Source organism: Lissotriton helveticus, chromosome 6, assembly GCF_964261635.1.
Source record: "Lissotriton helveticus chromosome 6, aLisHel1.1, whole genome shotgun sequence".
Taxonomy (NCBI): domain Eukaryota; kingdom Metazoa; phylum Chordata; class Amphibia; order Caudata; family Salamandridae; genus Lissotriton; species Lissotriton helveticus.
Window position 1 is genome coordinate 2,037,193,139 of NC_136067.1, and position 12,566 is coordinate 2,037,205,704.

The 12,566-nt window shown below is 50.0% G+C and overlaps 1 protein-coding gene across 8 annotated transcripts in view; it reads left to right on the plus strand.

The window, feature by feature from the left end:
- DNMT3A (DNA methyltransferase 3 alpha) overlaps positions 1 to 12,566 on the plus strand; it is a 2,120,215-nt gene that overhangs the window by 1,533,783 nt on the left and 573,866 nt on the right. For all 8 annotated transcript variants that reach the window (XM_078650037.1, XM_078650035.1, XM_078650036.1 and 5 more), the window contains one exon: positions 2,947 to 3,026. In XM_078650037.1, the coding sequence (XP_078506163.1) occupies positions 2,947 to 3,026 (80 nt within the window). The remainder of the gene's footprint in view (positions 1 to 2,946; positions 3,027 to 12,566) is intronic.

Consider the following 12,566-nt stretch of genomic DNA (forward strand, 5'->3'; position numbering starts at 1 on the left):
ATATGCAGTGCTCACTATTCTAGTGATCACTATGTATCAGTCCAAACAACCCTCATTGATGATTGGTTGTAAGTCAACCTTATAGACCAGCTATCCTAGTAGCATGGATACGAGCAGTCTAAGGCTAAGACTCTAGAGGGCGTGTTAAGCCAGCTGTTTTACCATCACATTACCCCTTGAACACCCAGTGAAAGGACACCACACAAGTTGTTATGAAATAAAGTGTATTTATTTATAACAAGTCTACCCTGAACTCTTTATGAGTCAGGGAGCTAAGCACACAACAAAACTCTTACGAAAATACTTTAAGTCGCACAATTTACACAAATGCCCGAGGGGCACGAAAAACCATATACTACAAAAGTGGGATGCGAATTACTAGCAGGTAAGTAACGATTCTCAGAGGCTTTAGAAACGCTAGGCCTACAATACTGAACACTCAGGTTAGAAGCAGGAGGCCTAGGGACGCCACGTGCAGAGTGGGAACTCTCACGCGTAAGGCGGGAAAAAGTCTATGGAAGCTAGAATTCACAAAGTTACTGTTCTCGGGCGAACCCGACTAGCTGGGACGAAAACGGGCGTGGATCCGAACACTTGGAGTGTTGGACTATGCTGGGGCACCGGAGTGCTGGATTTACCTAGCCCAGGGGCTGCGGCTGCATAGGGTGCAAGTTGCGTCGGAAACCCACGTTGACGGACCTGGAGCCTGAAGAAGAAGTTGCTGGCAGGCGGCCAGTGAAGAAAAGTTCGAAGAGATCCAAGCCTGGATCAGGGAAGAAGAAAACCTGAAAGCAGAGGGGACCAAGTTCTGAATCACTAGCCAGTGATTAAGTGGGCACCAGGATGGCACCGGGCGAAGTCACCGCAGTCAGGTGAGTGGGCGCTGCTGGGCTCTGCAGTCTCTCGGACCAGGAGGCGTTGTCGGCGACCAGGATGGAGGTGCGAGCTGTCCCACGAAGGTTCTTGCTGTCGACGTCGCTGGACCCAGGATTGGGCAACAAGTCTTGGCAAATGCAAGGCCCACGCGGTGGACCTAAAATGGCGTCTTGAGTGGACCAGGAGGGTCCAGGGTGCTCCTCTTTTGGAGGGGAGCACGGGCTAGTCTGGAGCAACCAGACCAGCAGTGTTAGTTGTCGTGGAGCTTCGTGAGGGGGCCACTAGCCAACTGGCCAGCGACCTGGACAACGCGGTGAGCAGCAAAAAGCAGAAGGGCCCCACGCCGATCTCGTGGATGCAGGGGGGCTGGACTTCGGTGCTGGAGCTGCTCAGGGTCGGGGCTTCTCTTACCCCAAGGCACTCAGTCGAGGGTCACTCAGGCGTCGTGCTGGATAAGCGTCGTGCAGTTCTGAAGATGGCCGGTCCCTCGAGGTCTCGTCACACCCACGGATCACAGCTGGGCTGATGATGTAGGTTGAGGTCAGAGGTGCCAGGGAAGCCGGTTCTCGTCGTGCTGGAGCAGTCTTGATCCGAAGGAGAGACTGGCAACAAACCGCGATGCTTGGTTGGTGCCTGCTGCTGCAGGGTGACTACTCCTTAGTCACAAGGGAGAAATCTTAGGAAGAGTCTTGAGTTCCTTCTTGAAGAAAGTAGTTTCAGGATTCAAAGATGATCTGATTTGGAAGGGGGCCAGGTCCTACCTTTATCCTGCAAAAAGGGGCTGGCACGCGACTAAGTCCTGCCCTATGGGTGGGACTAGGAGGGGGGTGGTTACACCCCTCTCCTTTGGCGGGCTTTCCCCAGGCCAGGGGCTGGAGTGCCCCTGGAACTGGTTTCAGCCGGCCTATGCACAGTGAGCACCGGGGTGCCACTTGCAGTCACCTTCCTCTGAAGCCCTGCCTACCTAGGATACACAAAATCCTGTCTGGGACGGTGCTAGCACCGCCCCTGGCAGGAAACCCTTTGTCCTTGCCTCCTGCTCTGGGAGGACTCCCAGCAGCAGGAGGGCAGACTTGTGTCTCGGTGGCAGCATCCATTTTGTGGAGCTAAGGCTCTGTTTGACTTTAACCGGGGTTACAGGTTACACCCATGTCGTGTCCCTCTAGAAGGGTGGAATGCTAACCCCGTCGCCAGAATTGGCGAGGGGTTAGTATTCCAATTCGTATGACACCTTACTCGACATGTTTTGATAAAGCGATACCAGAGTTGGCATATAACCGCGAGGATTATAATGCACTTAAGAGTATATGGTATGCGATATCATGGAAACGGCTAAGGGATGGATCCCGAAAGCCGCAGACAGGCTCAGCTCATGCCAGAGCACTATCTCACACGATTCCAAGCACTCTGCCTTCAGGATTGTTAAGGCCTGCCATAGGAGTGACTGATAGGAGATCTGTGTGTCCATTTAGGTTTAGATATAGGAATACTATATCTAAAGCAAAGGGTGATTACACCACCTTGCCCCAGCTGTCGTGCAGCCAGTTGTGTCAGATTTAGTTAGTCAGTCCAGGGGTGGCATAATACATGCTGCAGCCCCTGGGAGACTTCTGGGTGCACCTCAGCCCTGGGTACAGGGACTTGAGAGGGCCCAGTGCCAATTCAGTACCTGGGTACAATTTGGATTAGAGAGAACAGCTAGGCTGTGGGTCTGATTAGCAGGCCCACAGCCAGGGAAAGTCGTAAACCAGTGAAGCAAAAAGCAAAAATCTGGGTGATCATAGGATTGCAGACCCTACTCTCCTACACTTTGGATGGAACATTTTTCTGGTCCTGTCAAGAGTGTGTGGGCGCTTGCCCTGCAAGTGTAGAAATGTTCAGGGAGACTCTGCCAAAGTAAACCCTACCTCGTACAAGGAGGTCGCATCTAAAGGTAAATATGATGGCTTTGTTCTTTTGTTTGGGGCACCCATTGGCTTGCCAAAGTTGCGAATGCTGACAGGAGGTGTAGGGCAATCAGATGTGTCAAACTGTCTTTTCTAACATTGTTTCTTGTTTTCTTCTCTCCAGATATCTGCATCTCTTGTGGAAGCTTAAATGTCTCCCTGGAGCACCCTCTCTTTAATGGGGGAATGTGTCAGAACTGCAAGGTAAATGTGAAGTTTGTCCATGTTTTCTTCAATTGAGAAATGTCTGGATTTAACGAAGGGAAGATGGAGGGCAGTTATACAAATTAAAGATACTAAATGGGACATTGAGGATAAAATCAAAATAGTCAGAAGTAGGAATTAAAAGGTGACGTGTATGAAAAGTGGAAAGAAGAGTGTGGTAACAAAGGAGTAGTACGGTGAGAGGAAATCATGAGCAAGAAGACTGGGAACAGAAATTGAATTTGTATAGCATGCTAACTTGTATTTAGAGCTGTATGCTAAAACTGTATTCCACATCATAAAAAAGGATCCACTATTTTTTTTTTCCTTGTGATTTAAAACATCTCTAGTCTTGCTGGTCACTCCTTTAGTGGCCCGTGTAGTTAATTAGCTACCATTCTTACAAAAGAATCGTTTATTCAGGTCTTAACCATTATTTGACATTCTTGTACCAGATGGGCCCAATCAAGGAATTCATGTTATCTTTCAGGGTCAGTAAGCACGCCTTGTGAGTGTACACTGTCAAATTTTCATGCATATATCTCTCAGGAAATATGCTGTGGTTTTTAAGTTCAGAAAGCAAGATATTTGCTGCAGTAAGAAGTAAACACACAGGCTTGATGTCTTCAAATACTCTTCTTTATACAGTTGTTTAGTGGAGCCCACTGACATACATCCACCTCAACTGAAATCTTATTGTTTCCTCAGCGGTCAACCTGAGATCAGATTCCAGTTCTAGAATCACTCTTGACAACTTCTCATGGCCAATACCATTCTTCTAACCTCCTGGCCGTCTGTGTCCCCTCCCCCCCCCCACACATATAAACACTAAAACTGGCATTTGGCTATCCTCTTTCTGTTCTAGAAAGTGAAACCCTACTTCAGTTATCTGTGTCTGGAGGGTTGTACAATGATCCAAGCACAGAGATGGTGGACAGGGGCGGCTCTAGGCGGCCCTGAGCAGGGAGCGTAGGTAGGAGGCCCCGGGAGAGGGGGTCCATGCGGTGCAGAACACGGAGGCCAGTGAAGAGGGGGGGGGGGGTCAGGGTGTTTGGAAGTGGAACAGAGCCGGAGGCCGCCAAATCCCTGCCAGGGGCCGCCACGCAAATATGTATCCATCCTCAGAGGATTATTATATTAAGGATATATATTGGTGTGGTGGCCCCTGGGGTTTGGTGGCCCTGTGCAGGTGCACTGCTTGCACATGCCTAAGGCCACCCCTGTGGCGGACATTGTAAGATAGTGAAATTCAGGCCAACCAATATTTCAGACAATGGTAACAGGTCAAATAAGTGGTAACGTACTAGCATGTGAGTTGAGTACTCGCGTAGCTCCCATGCAGCTCGCTTCCTCTGATACTTACCCCTCTACATTTTGGATTATTTGTCAAAATATAGACTGTAATAGGATGTCAATTACTATGTTTTTGCCTCCTGTTGTACCCATACGATCATTCGTATAGAAGCGGGTATCACTGGCAAAATGTAGGATGACTGCCCTCCTCCTTATTCAATGTCAGAATAATAGATGCCTCTGCCTGGTACGCATTACATTTTGTAATACCTTTTTCTGTAGTAGGGGATCTCTGTGTATAGTCATAATCTAGTGAATAGTCCCGCCCATGTGCGTGGACCCTGGAGCAATCAAAAATATTCTCTTACAGTGTCGAAAAATGCAGAACTGCACAGACACGAGAGAATTTAAAGACAGATAATGCAGCCTATAAAAGCTACACTGTCCAGTACTTCAACTAGAAATTCCACCACAAAATCCACAAAACAGCAAAGCCTGTACAGATTTCCCTTGCTTTAACAGCAAACACCCTCTGGAATGATAGAGGAGAACCTGGACAGACAAGCCCCATAGGCTGCCATTATGTGGCTCAGAATAGGATACTGTGTCCTTTAAGAGAACCTTCCATAACTTCACAGTATCCCAGAATGCACTGCAGGTCCCAGTTACTTTCAGTTCTTTTTTCCGGCTCCTGCAAGCAGGACCCTGGAGCATTGAGCTCTCCCTTTTCAAGGGTTTATTGGTGTTTTTTCATTGTAATTTCGAGTACTTTAGTGCTGTTCTTCTTGGTTTTTGCTCCCTTTTGATGTCAAATATGCCTGCATTATTTGACAAATGCCCGGAGTGCTCCAGGAAGAAGGCAAAATCAGATTCCCATGATGTGTGTATCCTCTGCCTTCCCTCTTCCCACATCCCTGAGGAGTGTGAGATTTGTCAAGGCTTCTCTGGCAGGACCCTGAAGGAAAGACAGAAGATCAGGCTTCAGGGCCTCGAGGAAAGAAGGCTGAAGGCGCAAGGTGGGTCTGGAGGGGCTTCTTCTGCCCATGCTGAGGCCTCTGGGGGGCTCCCCAGGGACAGGAGGACCAGCAAACTTTCCCATTCTCCGTCGGGGTCGGTGGCACTGACCACGACGTCGAGAGGGATGACTACGGTCTGTTCCCCATCTCCCCAGGGCTCTGGGTCGAAGAAACGTCGACGGTCGCCGTCGAGGGAGTTACACAAGCCGCCGTCGAAGTCTCCTTTGACGATTTCGTCGACGTCGAGTGATCGACGTCGACGGGCCCGGCGTCGGCGCTCGCCGTCGAGGCGACACCGCCGTTCGCCGTCGGCGAAGAGGAAGCAATCGTCGTCGAAGGGATCCTCGTCGTCGAGGCCGCCGTCGAGGCGGAAGAGGTCGCCGTCGAGGCAGAAGACGTCGCCGTCGAAGCGGAAGAGGTCGCCGTCAAGGCAGTCGAGGTCGCCGTCGAGCCACAAGTGGTCGTCGTCGAGGCGCAAGAGGTCGTCGTCGAGACGCAAGAGGTCGTCGTCGAGGCGGACGAGATCGACGTCGAGGCATGGACGGCGGTCGACGCCGAGGCATGGAAGACGGTCGACGCCGAAGAGGCGCTCGACGTCGAGGGGCCTACGCTCGCCGTCTGGTCACCGTTCTAAGACGTCGAGGAATCGTGGTGAGAGGCCTGATGCAGTGGGAGGCTCTCCACAGTCCGGATCTGGAAAGGAAGGCGGATCACCGGGATCGGTGTACTCCGAGGTGTATACTCCACAGAAGCATGTTACACCCCCGCCTCCGTTGCCGAGGGGTCTCCCTCCGAGGGCTCCGACCCCTCCTCCGTTGCCTCCTCTGCCTCCACCACCTCCACCGGTGCCTCGGCCTCATGTGCCAGAGAGGCCACCCCCGGTTCCACCGAGGTCGGTCTCGTTGCCCAGGCTTCCGACCCCTCCCAAAGGGACTCCTAAGCCGCAGGTCCCGTCCAAGCCCAAGACGCCCGCCCCGGGGAAGCCGGCAGAGCGTCCCAGACCTAGGAAATCACGGTCGCGCTCCGGACGGAAAGGAAGATTGAGGAGTAGACACAGGTCTTCCACTAGATCTAGGCATCGCCATAGGAGGCGAGGATCCAGGTCCCGTACGGACTCCTCTAGGACTCGCTCATATTCACCTACCTTATCGGACTCCCCGGAGACAAGGGTGTCTCCGGTAGACGACATCGGCATGTTCCAGGAGGTTCTCCTGAGGGGGGCTGCGCAAATTGGGTATCACGGTGACTGCTCCTACACCTACGACGTCCGTGATATTCGAGACACTTCACAAGTAGCATCTGTCTCGCCCTCTGCTGCCATTGGTGCCAGGACTAGTCGAACCTGCGGAGGAGCTGTTCCTTACGCCTGCGGTGGTGAATGCCGCTCCCTCCCGACTTCTGAAGAAGTACAGGGCACCGGATTCGGACCCAGCCTTCCTGCGGATGGACCCAGTACCCGACTCCCGTGATAGTGACGGCGGCCAGGAAGTTACATTCTACCTCCCCGTCCTCCACCGTGCCGCCTGATAAAGAAAGCCGTTGGATTGATTCGGCTGGAAGGAAGGCTTGTGGGACTTCTTCCAAAACTATGAAAGCCTCCAGCGATTCGGCATTGCTGGGGCGGTACGGCCGTGCACTGTGGGATTCCCTGGAACAGTTCGCGGACCTTCTGCCACGCGACAGGAGGGAGGACTTCCAAGAAATAGTTAAGGAAGGGATGCTGATTTCAAACCAGGTCATCAGCGCCGCTGCGGATATCTCGCTGTTGGCGGCCCATGGTTACTGTCACGGGGTCAACCAGCGCCGCCATGCTTGGCTCAGACTTACGTCACTCAAGCCTGAGGCACAGCAGCGGGTGGCCAATCTGCCCTTTTCCGGAGAAACACTGTTCGGAAAACATGCCGATGATGAAATGGCCCGCATGAAGGCTGAGGCGGAGACCCTGACGGCTGTGGGCTTGGAGAAGCCCAAAGAAAAGAAGCCCTACCGCCCGTTCCAGAGACTGTTCGGTTCGCAGGGGAAAGGACGAGGACAGTCTTCGGGACAACAGCAGCAACAACAACAGCAGCAGTTCCGGAGACCCTTTCAAAAACGCCAGAGGGGTAGAGGTGGACAGCAGTCCTCTACTGTGAACAAAGGCCCGGCCGGGTCTCGACCCTGAGCGGTTACTTCCCCTTCATCCGTTACCCGCTCCGGTGGGGGGAAGCGTTCAATTTTTTCTGGCAGAGTGGAGAAAAATTACTCAGGAGAAGTGGGTGCTGAATATTGTTTGCAATGGATACAGTCTTCGGTTCACCAGCCCTCCTCCATCGATTCCTCCGGTCAGCTCGCGGTATCAGCTGCGCGAGCTCCAGGCGGAGGCCGATATCCTGTTAAGGAAAAGGGCGATAGAAGACGTACCTCTGTCTCAAAGAGGAAGAGGTCTGTACTCCCGGTTCTTTCTGGTCCGCAAGAAGGACAAGAACGAGTTCAGGCCCATTCTAGACTTGCGACAGGCAAACAAGTGGATTCGCAGAGAAAAGTTACGCATGCTGTCGTTGCATCAGATTTACCCTCAGTTGCAACAGGGGGACTGGCTGTGTGCCATAGACCTACAAGATGCATACTTCCATGTGCCCATTGCACACAAACACAGGAAGTTCCTGCGATTTCAAGACGGCACCAATCACTATCAGTACACTGTACTTCCGTTCGGGCTGAAGTCTGCGCCCAGGACTTTCTCAAAGTGCATGGCAGTGGTAGCGGCACACCTGCGGAAGAACAAGGTGTTTGTCTACCCGTACCTGGACGATTGGTTGATCAAGGCCTCCTCCTTCTCGGAAGCTCAAGCGCACTTCCGGAAGACGTGCGTTCTGTTGAACAAGCTGAGGTTGCACATCAACATGTCCAAGTCTGTCCCGACTCCGGTCCAGTGCATTCAGTGCTTGGGAGCCTCCATCAATACGCTGTCGGCAAGCGTGTCTCCTTCGGAGGAGCGACGATTATCACTCCTTCGGAAGGTTCAGGCTCTCATGGCCACTCCATCTACGACAGTGAGGACGGTGTCTTCTCTACTGGGGTCGATGGCCTCTTGCATCTTCCTGACGCCACATGCGCGGCTGCACATGAGACCGCTGCAGGAGTGCTTGGAAGATCAGTGGGACCAGAGGAGAGGATCTTGGGACGACGAGATACGACTGTCTCTGCATGCTCTTCAGTCTCTGAAGTGGTGGTGTTCAGCGGAGAATCTCCTCAGAGGGGTTCCCTTCCACAAGGGCATTCCCACTCAGACTTATCGTGACGGATGCTTCTCTCCAGGGATGGGGAGCGCACTCCGGAGACTTACAGATTCAAGGGACGTGGTCCCCGACGGATTCCACGTACCACATCAATTTCCTGGAACTCAGAGCTGTTCACTTGGCGCTGAAGGCCTTTCACCCGTCCTTCCAGACCAACTCTCTGCTTGTACAGACTGACAATACGACCACGATGTATTACCTCAACAAGCAGGGGGGCTCGAGATCGCGCACTCTGTCACAGGAGGCGCAGGCGATCTGGCACTGGCTTCTGGCCCGAGGACTGACGATAACGGCCACCCATCTGCCAGGTGTGCAGAATGTTCAGGCAGACGAACTGAGCAGACTGATTCAGGAAAACCACGAATGGGTCATGAACGACGAAGTACTAGGAGAAGTCTTCGCAAGGTGGGGAACTCCAGACGTAGATCTGTTTGCCACCGCCGAAAACAGCAAATGCCGAGACTTCGCCTCCAGGTACTACCAGCCGGGGACGCTGGGGAATGCGTTATGGATCGACTGGTCGAACAGCTTTCTGTACGCTTTTCCACCCATTCCCCTGATTCCGACGGTTCTCATCAAGCTGTCCCAGTCCAGGGCGCGGATGATTCCGATTGCCCCGGAATGGCCCGACAGTGGTGGTTCACGGACCTGCTTCACCGGTCTCTCCTTCCACACATGAAGCTGCCGTGCAGGCCGGACCTTCTCACGAAGTTCGGGGGGCGGATGTTGCACCCCAACCTCTCGTCTTTGAGTTTGGCGGCATGGCTCCTGAGATAGAATATGGCCATCTGAATCTCCCAGAGGATTGCATGGACATACTGAAGGAGGCTAAGCGACCTTCCACTAGGACTTCTTATGCTTACAAGTGGAAGAGGTTTTGCATCCGGTGCAAGTCCAAGAACTATGACCCTACGACATGCAAGGAGGATGTCATCCTTTCATATCTACTACATCTGGTGCAGTCTGGCCTTAATGTCCATTCCATCAAGGTTCATCTGGCTGCTTTGACTGCCTACAGGAAATGCCCTTCACAGACTTCCTTCTTCCAGATCCCTGTGATCAAAGACTTTCTGGAAGGCTTGAAGAAAGTATTCCCTCCTGTCAGGCTTCCTTCGCCTTCCTGGGAATTGAATGTGGTGCTGTCCAGATTGATGAGGGAGCCTTTTGAACCTATTCATAAGGCTTAGTTGCAGCACCTGTCCTGGAAGGCGGCGTTCCTCGTGGCCATTACATCGGCCCGCAGGGTGAGTGAAATTCAGGCGTTGTGTTGCCAAGAACCTTATACTGTATTTCATGCTGCTAAGGTTGTTATGTGTACTCACCCTAAATTTCTTCCCAAGGTTATTTCTGATTTTCATGTCAACCAGACTATAACTTTGCCTACGTTTTTTCAGAATCCTTCATCTCCAGCGGAAAGGTCTTTACATTCCCTGGATGTTAGGAGGGTGTTGAAATTTTATCTGGATAAAACCAAGGATATTCGTAGGTCAGACCAATTGTTTATCAATTATGGATCAGTCAGGACGGGTCTTGCTACCTCTAAGCAGTCCATCTCGAGGTGGATTGTGTCCTGCATACAATTGTGTTACCAAAAGGCTGATAAGACCTTAGGGGGCAAACCTAAGGCTCATTCCACCAGGGGCAAAGCTGCCACGACGGCTTTGCTTCGTAATGTTCCCATTGCAGAAATCTGCAAGGCGGCCACTTGGAAGTCGGTCCATACCTTTGCTAAGCATTACTGCCTGGATACTGATGCCAGGGCAGACGCTCAGGTTGGGCAGGCTTCGCTGCGAAATCTGTTCGCATAATAGTGGTGTTATTTCTCGTTTCTCCACCGCCGCTTTGGTGTGGGGATGGGCTTGCCATTCTATTCACTAGATTATGACTATACACAGAGATCCCCTACTACAGAAGGAGTAGTTTCTGTCCTGTAACTCCAGTTCTGTAGTAGGGGTATCTCTGTTATAGTCAGAAGCGCCCGCCCTCCTCCCCGGTGGAGAGAGATATTCATGTAAGGAATGCTACAGGTCTGGCGTGTTACGCCTTCAAAAAGAACTAAGTAACTGGGACCTGCAGTGCATTCTGGGATACTGTGAAGTTCTGGAAGGTTCTCTTAAAGGCACAGTATCCTATTCTGAGCCACATAATGGCAGCCTATGGGGCTTGTCTGTCCAGGTTCTCCTCTCTATCATTCCAGAGGGTGTTTGCTGTTAAAGCAAGGGAAATCTGTACAGGCTTTGCTGTTTTGTGGATTTTGTGGTGGAATTTCTAGTTGAAGTACTGGACAGTGTAGCTTTTATAGGCTGCATTATCTGTCTTTAAATTCTCTCGTAAGTGTCTGTGCAGTTTTGCATTTTTCGACACTGTAAGAGATTATTTTTGATTGCTCCGGGGTCCACGCACATGGGCGGGACTATTCACTAGATTATGACTATAACAGAGATACCCCTACTACAGAACTGGAGTTACAGGACAGAAACTACTCCTTTTCATGAAAACATTTAGAGTTGTCTATCATGTCGAGCATAGCTTTCTATGTTTCTCCATTTTGATAATAAAAATATTTTTAAAATACCGTAAGGGAGAACTGCCATTTAGTAAAACGCTCACCATCTTCATAGTTTCACTTCAAGTCATCAGCATTTGTGCGTATTCCTTTTTTGCCATGTAGTACTTGTCTTTTAGAAAAAACAATAGGAAAGATAATCCACAAAATGTACTTTTATCAGTGTACTGTTGAATATTACGCCGGCAACATGACTCACAGGGTAAAACACACTCTGCTGATATCTTTTGTGCGCTGCAGGTCCCAATTTGTAATCCTTGCAAGGTCCGTTTTGCCTCCCATCTTTTTAAGGTAGATTAACTGACTGTTACATTCTGTAGTAGCCATACATGTTTACTTCCCTTAGAAATCGCATAAGTGCAATATGAAGCACTATGTAAAATGTATTCATTGTTAAGCAAAAAGGTTCTGTGATTGATGTTTGTATTCCGATTGTTAACTAATGCAACGAACGAAGATTTCACAATAGTCACATTGATCCGTTTTTTATATATGTTTAAAAACTTGACAGCTTCAAAATGCAATGAATTTTAATTAGAATATGCTTTTGGTAATTTTTTTTGCAGTACTGTATAGTTTTTCTTTAAGGTTGTCATAATAAATTCTAGGATGATGTAGCATTTATTGTATCTTCGTGTAATGGTGAAAAAATGAACATTTGCAAATTAATGTTATTTTACGACAAATTGTAATATGTTATCACTTAATATGACAGTGTGATACTCCCTTAAGTTAGTTGTGCGATGCAGGGAGACAGGAGAAAGTCTTACTAGGTCTTTGGCTGTTTCTGAAAGAGGTTTTTGTGGGGAAACAAACTGAGAGAGAGTGAAAGGACATTGCACAACTGTGGGAAATCACATGCAATGCTTTTCCTTCAGTCCATGGTTTGCGAGCCTTTGGAACCTGCAGGAAAAACTAGCTGGATGATCCCAGTTCTCCCACTGGGGCACATGTATGTTATGTTATTGGTATTGGTATAGCACAAAGTCTACCGTTAGTCTGTTTTTTAGTACTATTAACCATTAGAGGAGCTATCCATGTTATTCCAGCAGTCACATTACAAACCACCGTCTAAAATATCTTTGGGGTATTCTGGTCTATATATGTGATTGAAGGTGTTAATTTAAGAAACTGGTCGCCATTGTAAGAAGTTCAGTACGGGAGGGATAGGATCGGAGCAAGTAAGAAGCTGGGCTGCAACATTCTGCAATCTTCCGCAGACAAACAGGAAACTCCTTTTGCATGGCCCAGGAAAAAAAAAGAGAACACTCTTCGGTGCATACTCTGGCAGGGACCTCTTTCACCATTAAAAGCTTTCTCTCATATACAGTGAACGGGTTCTTACGATGTTAAGTTTTCTTCCTAGAGTTGATAGTTTGGTTTGAGC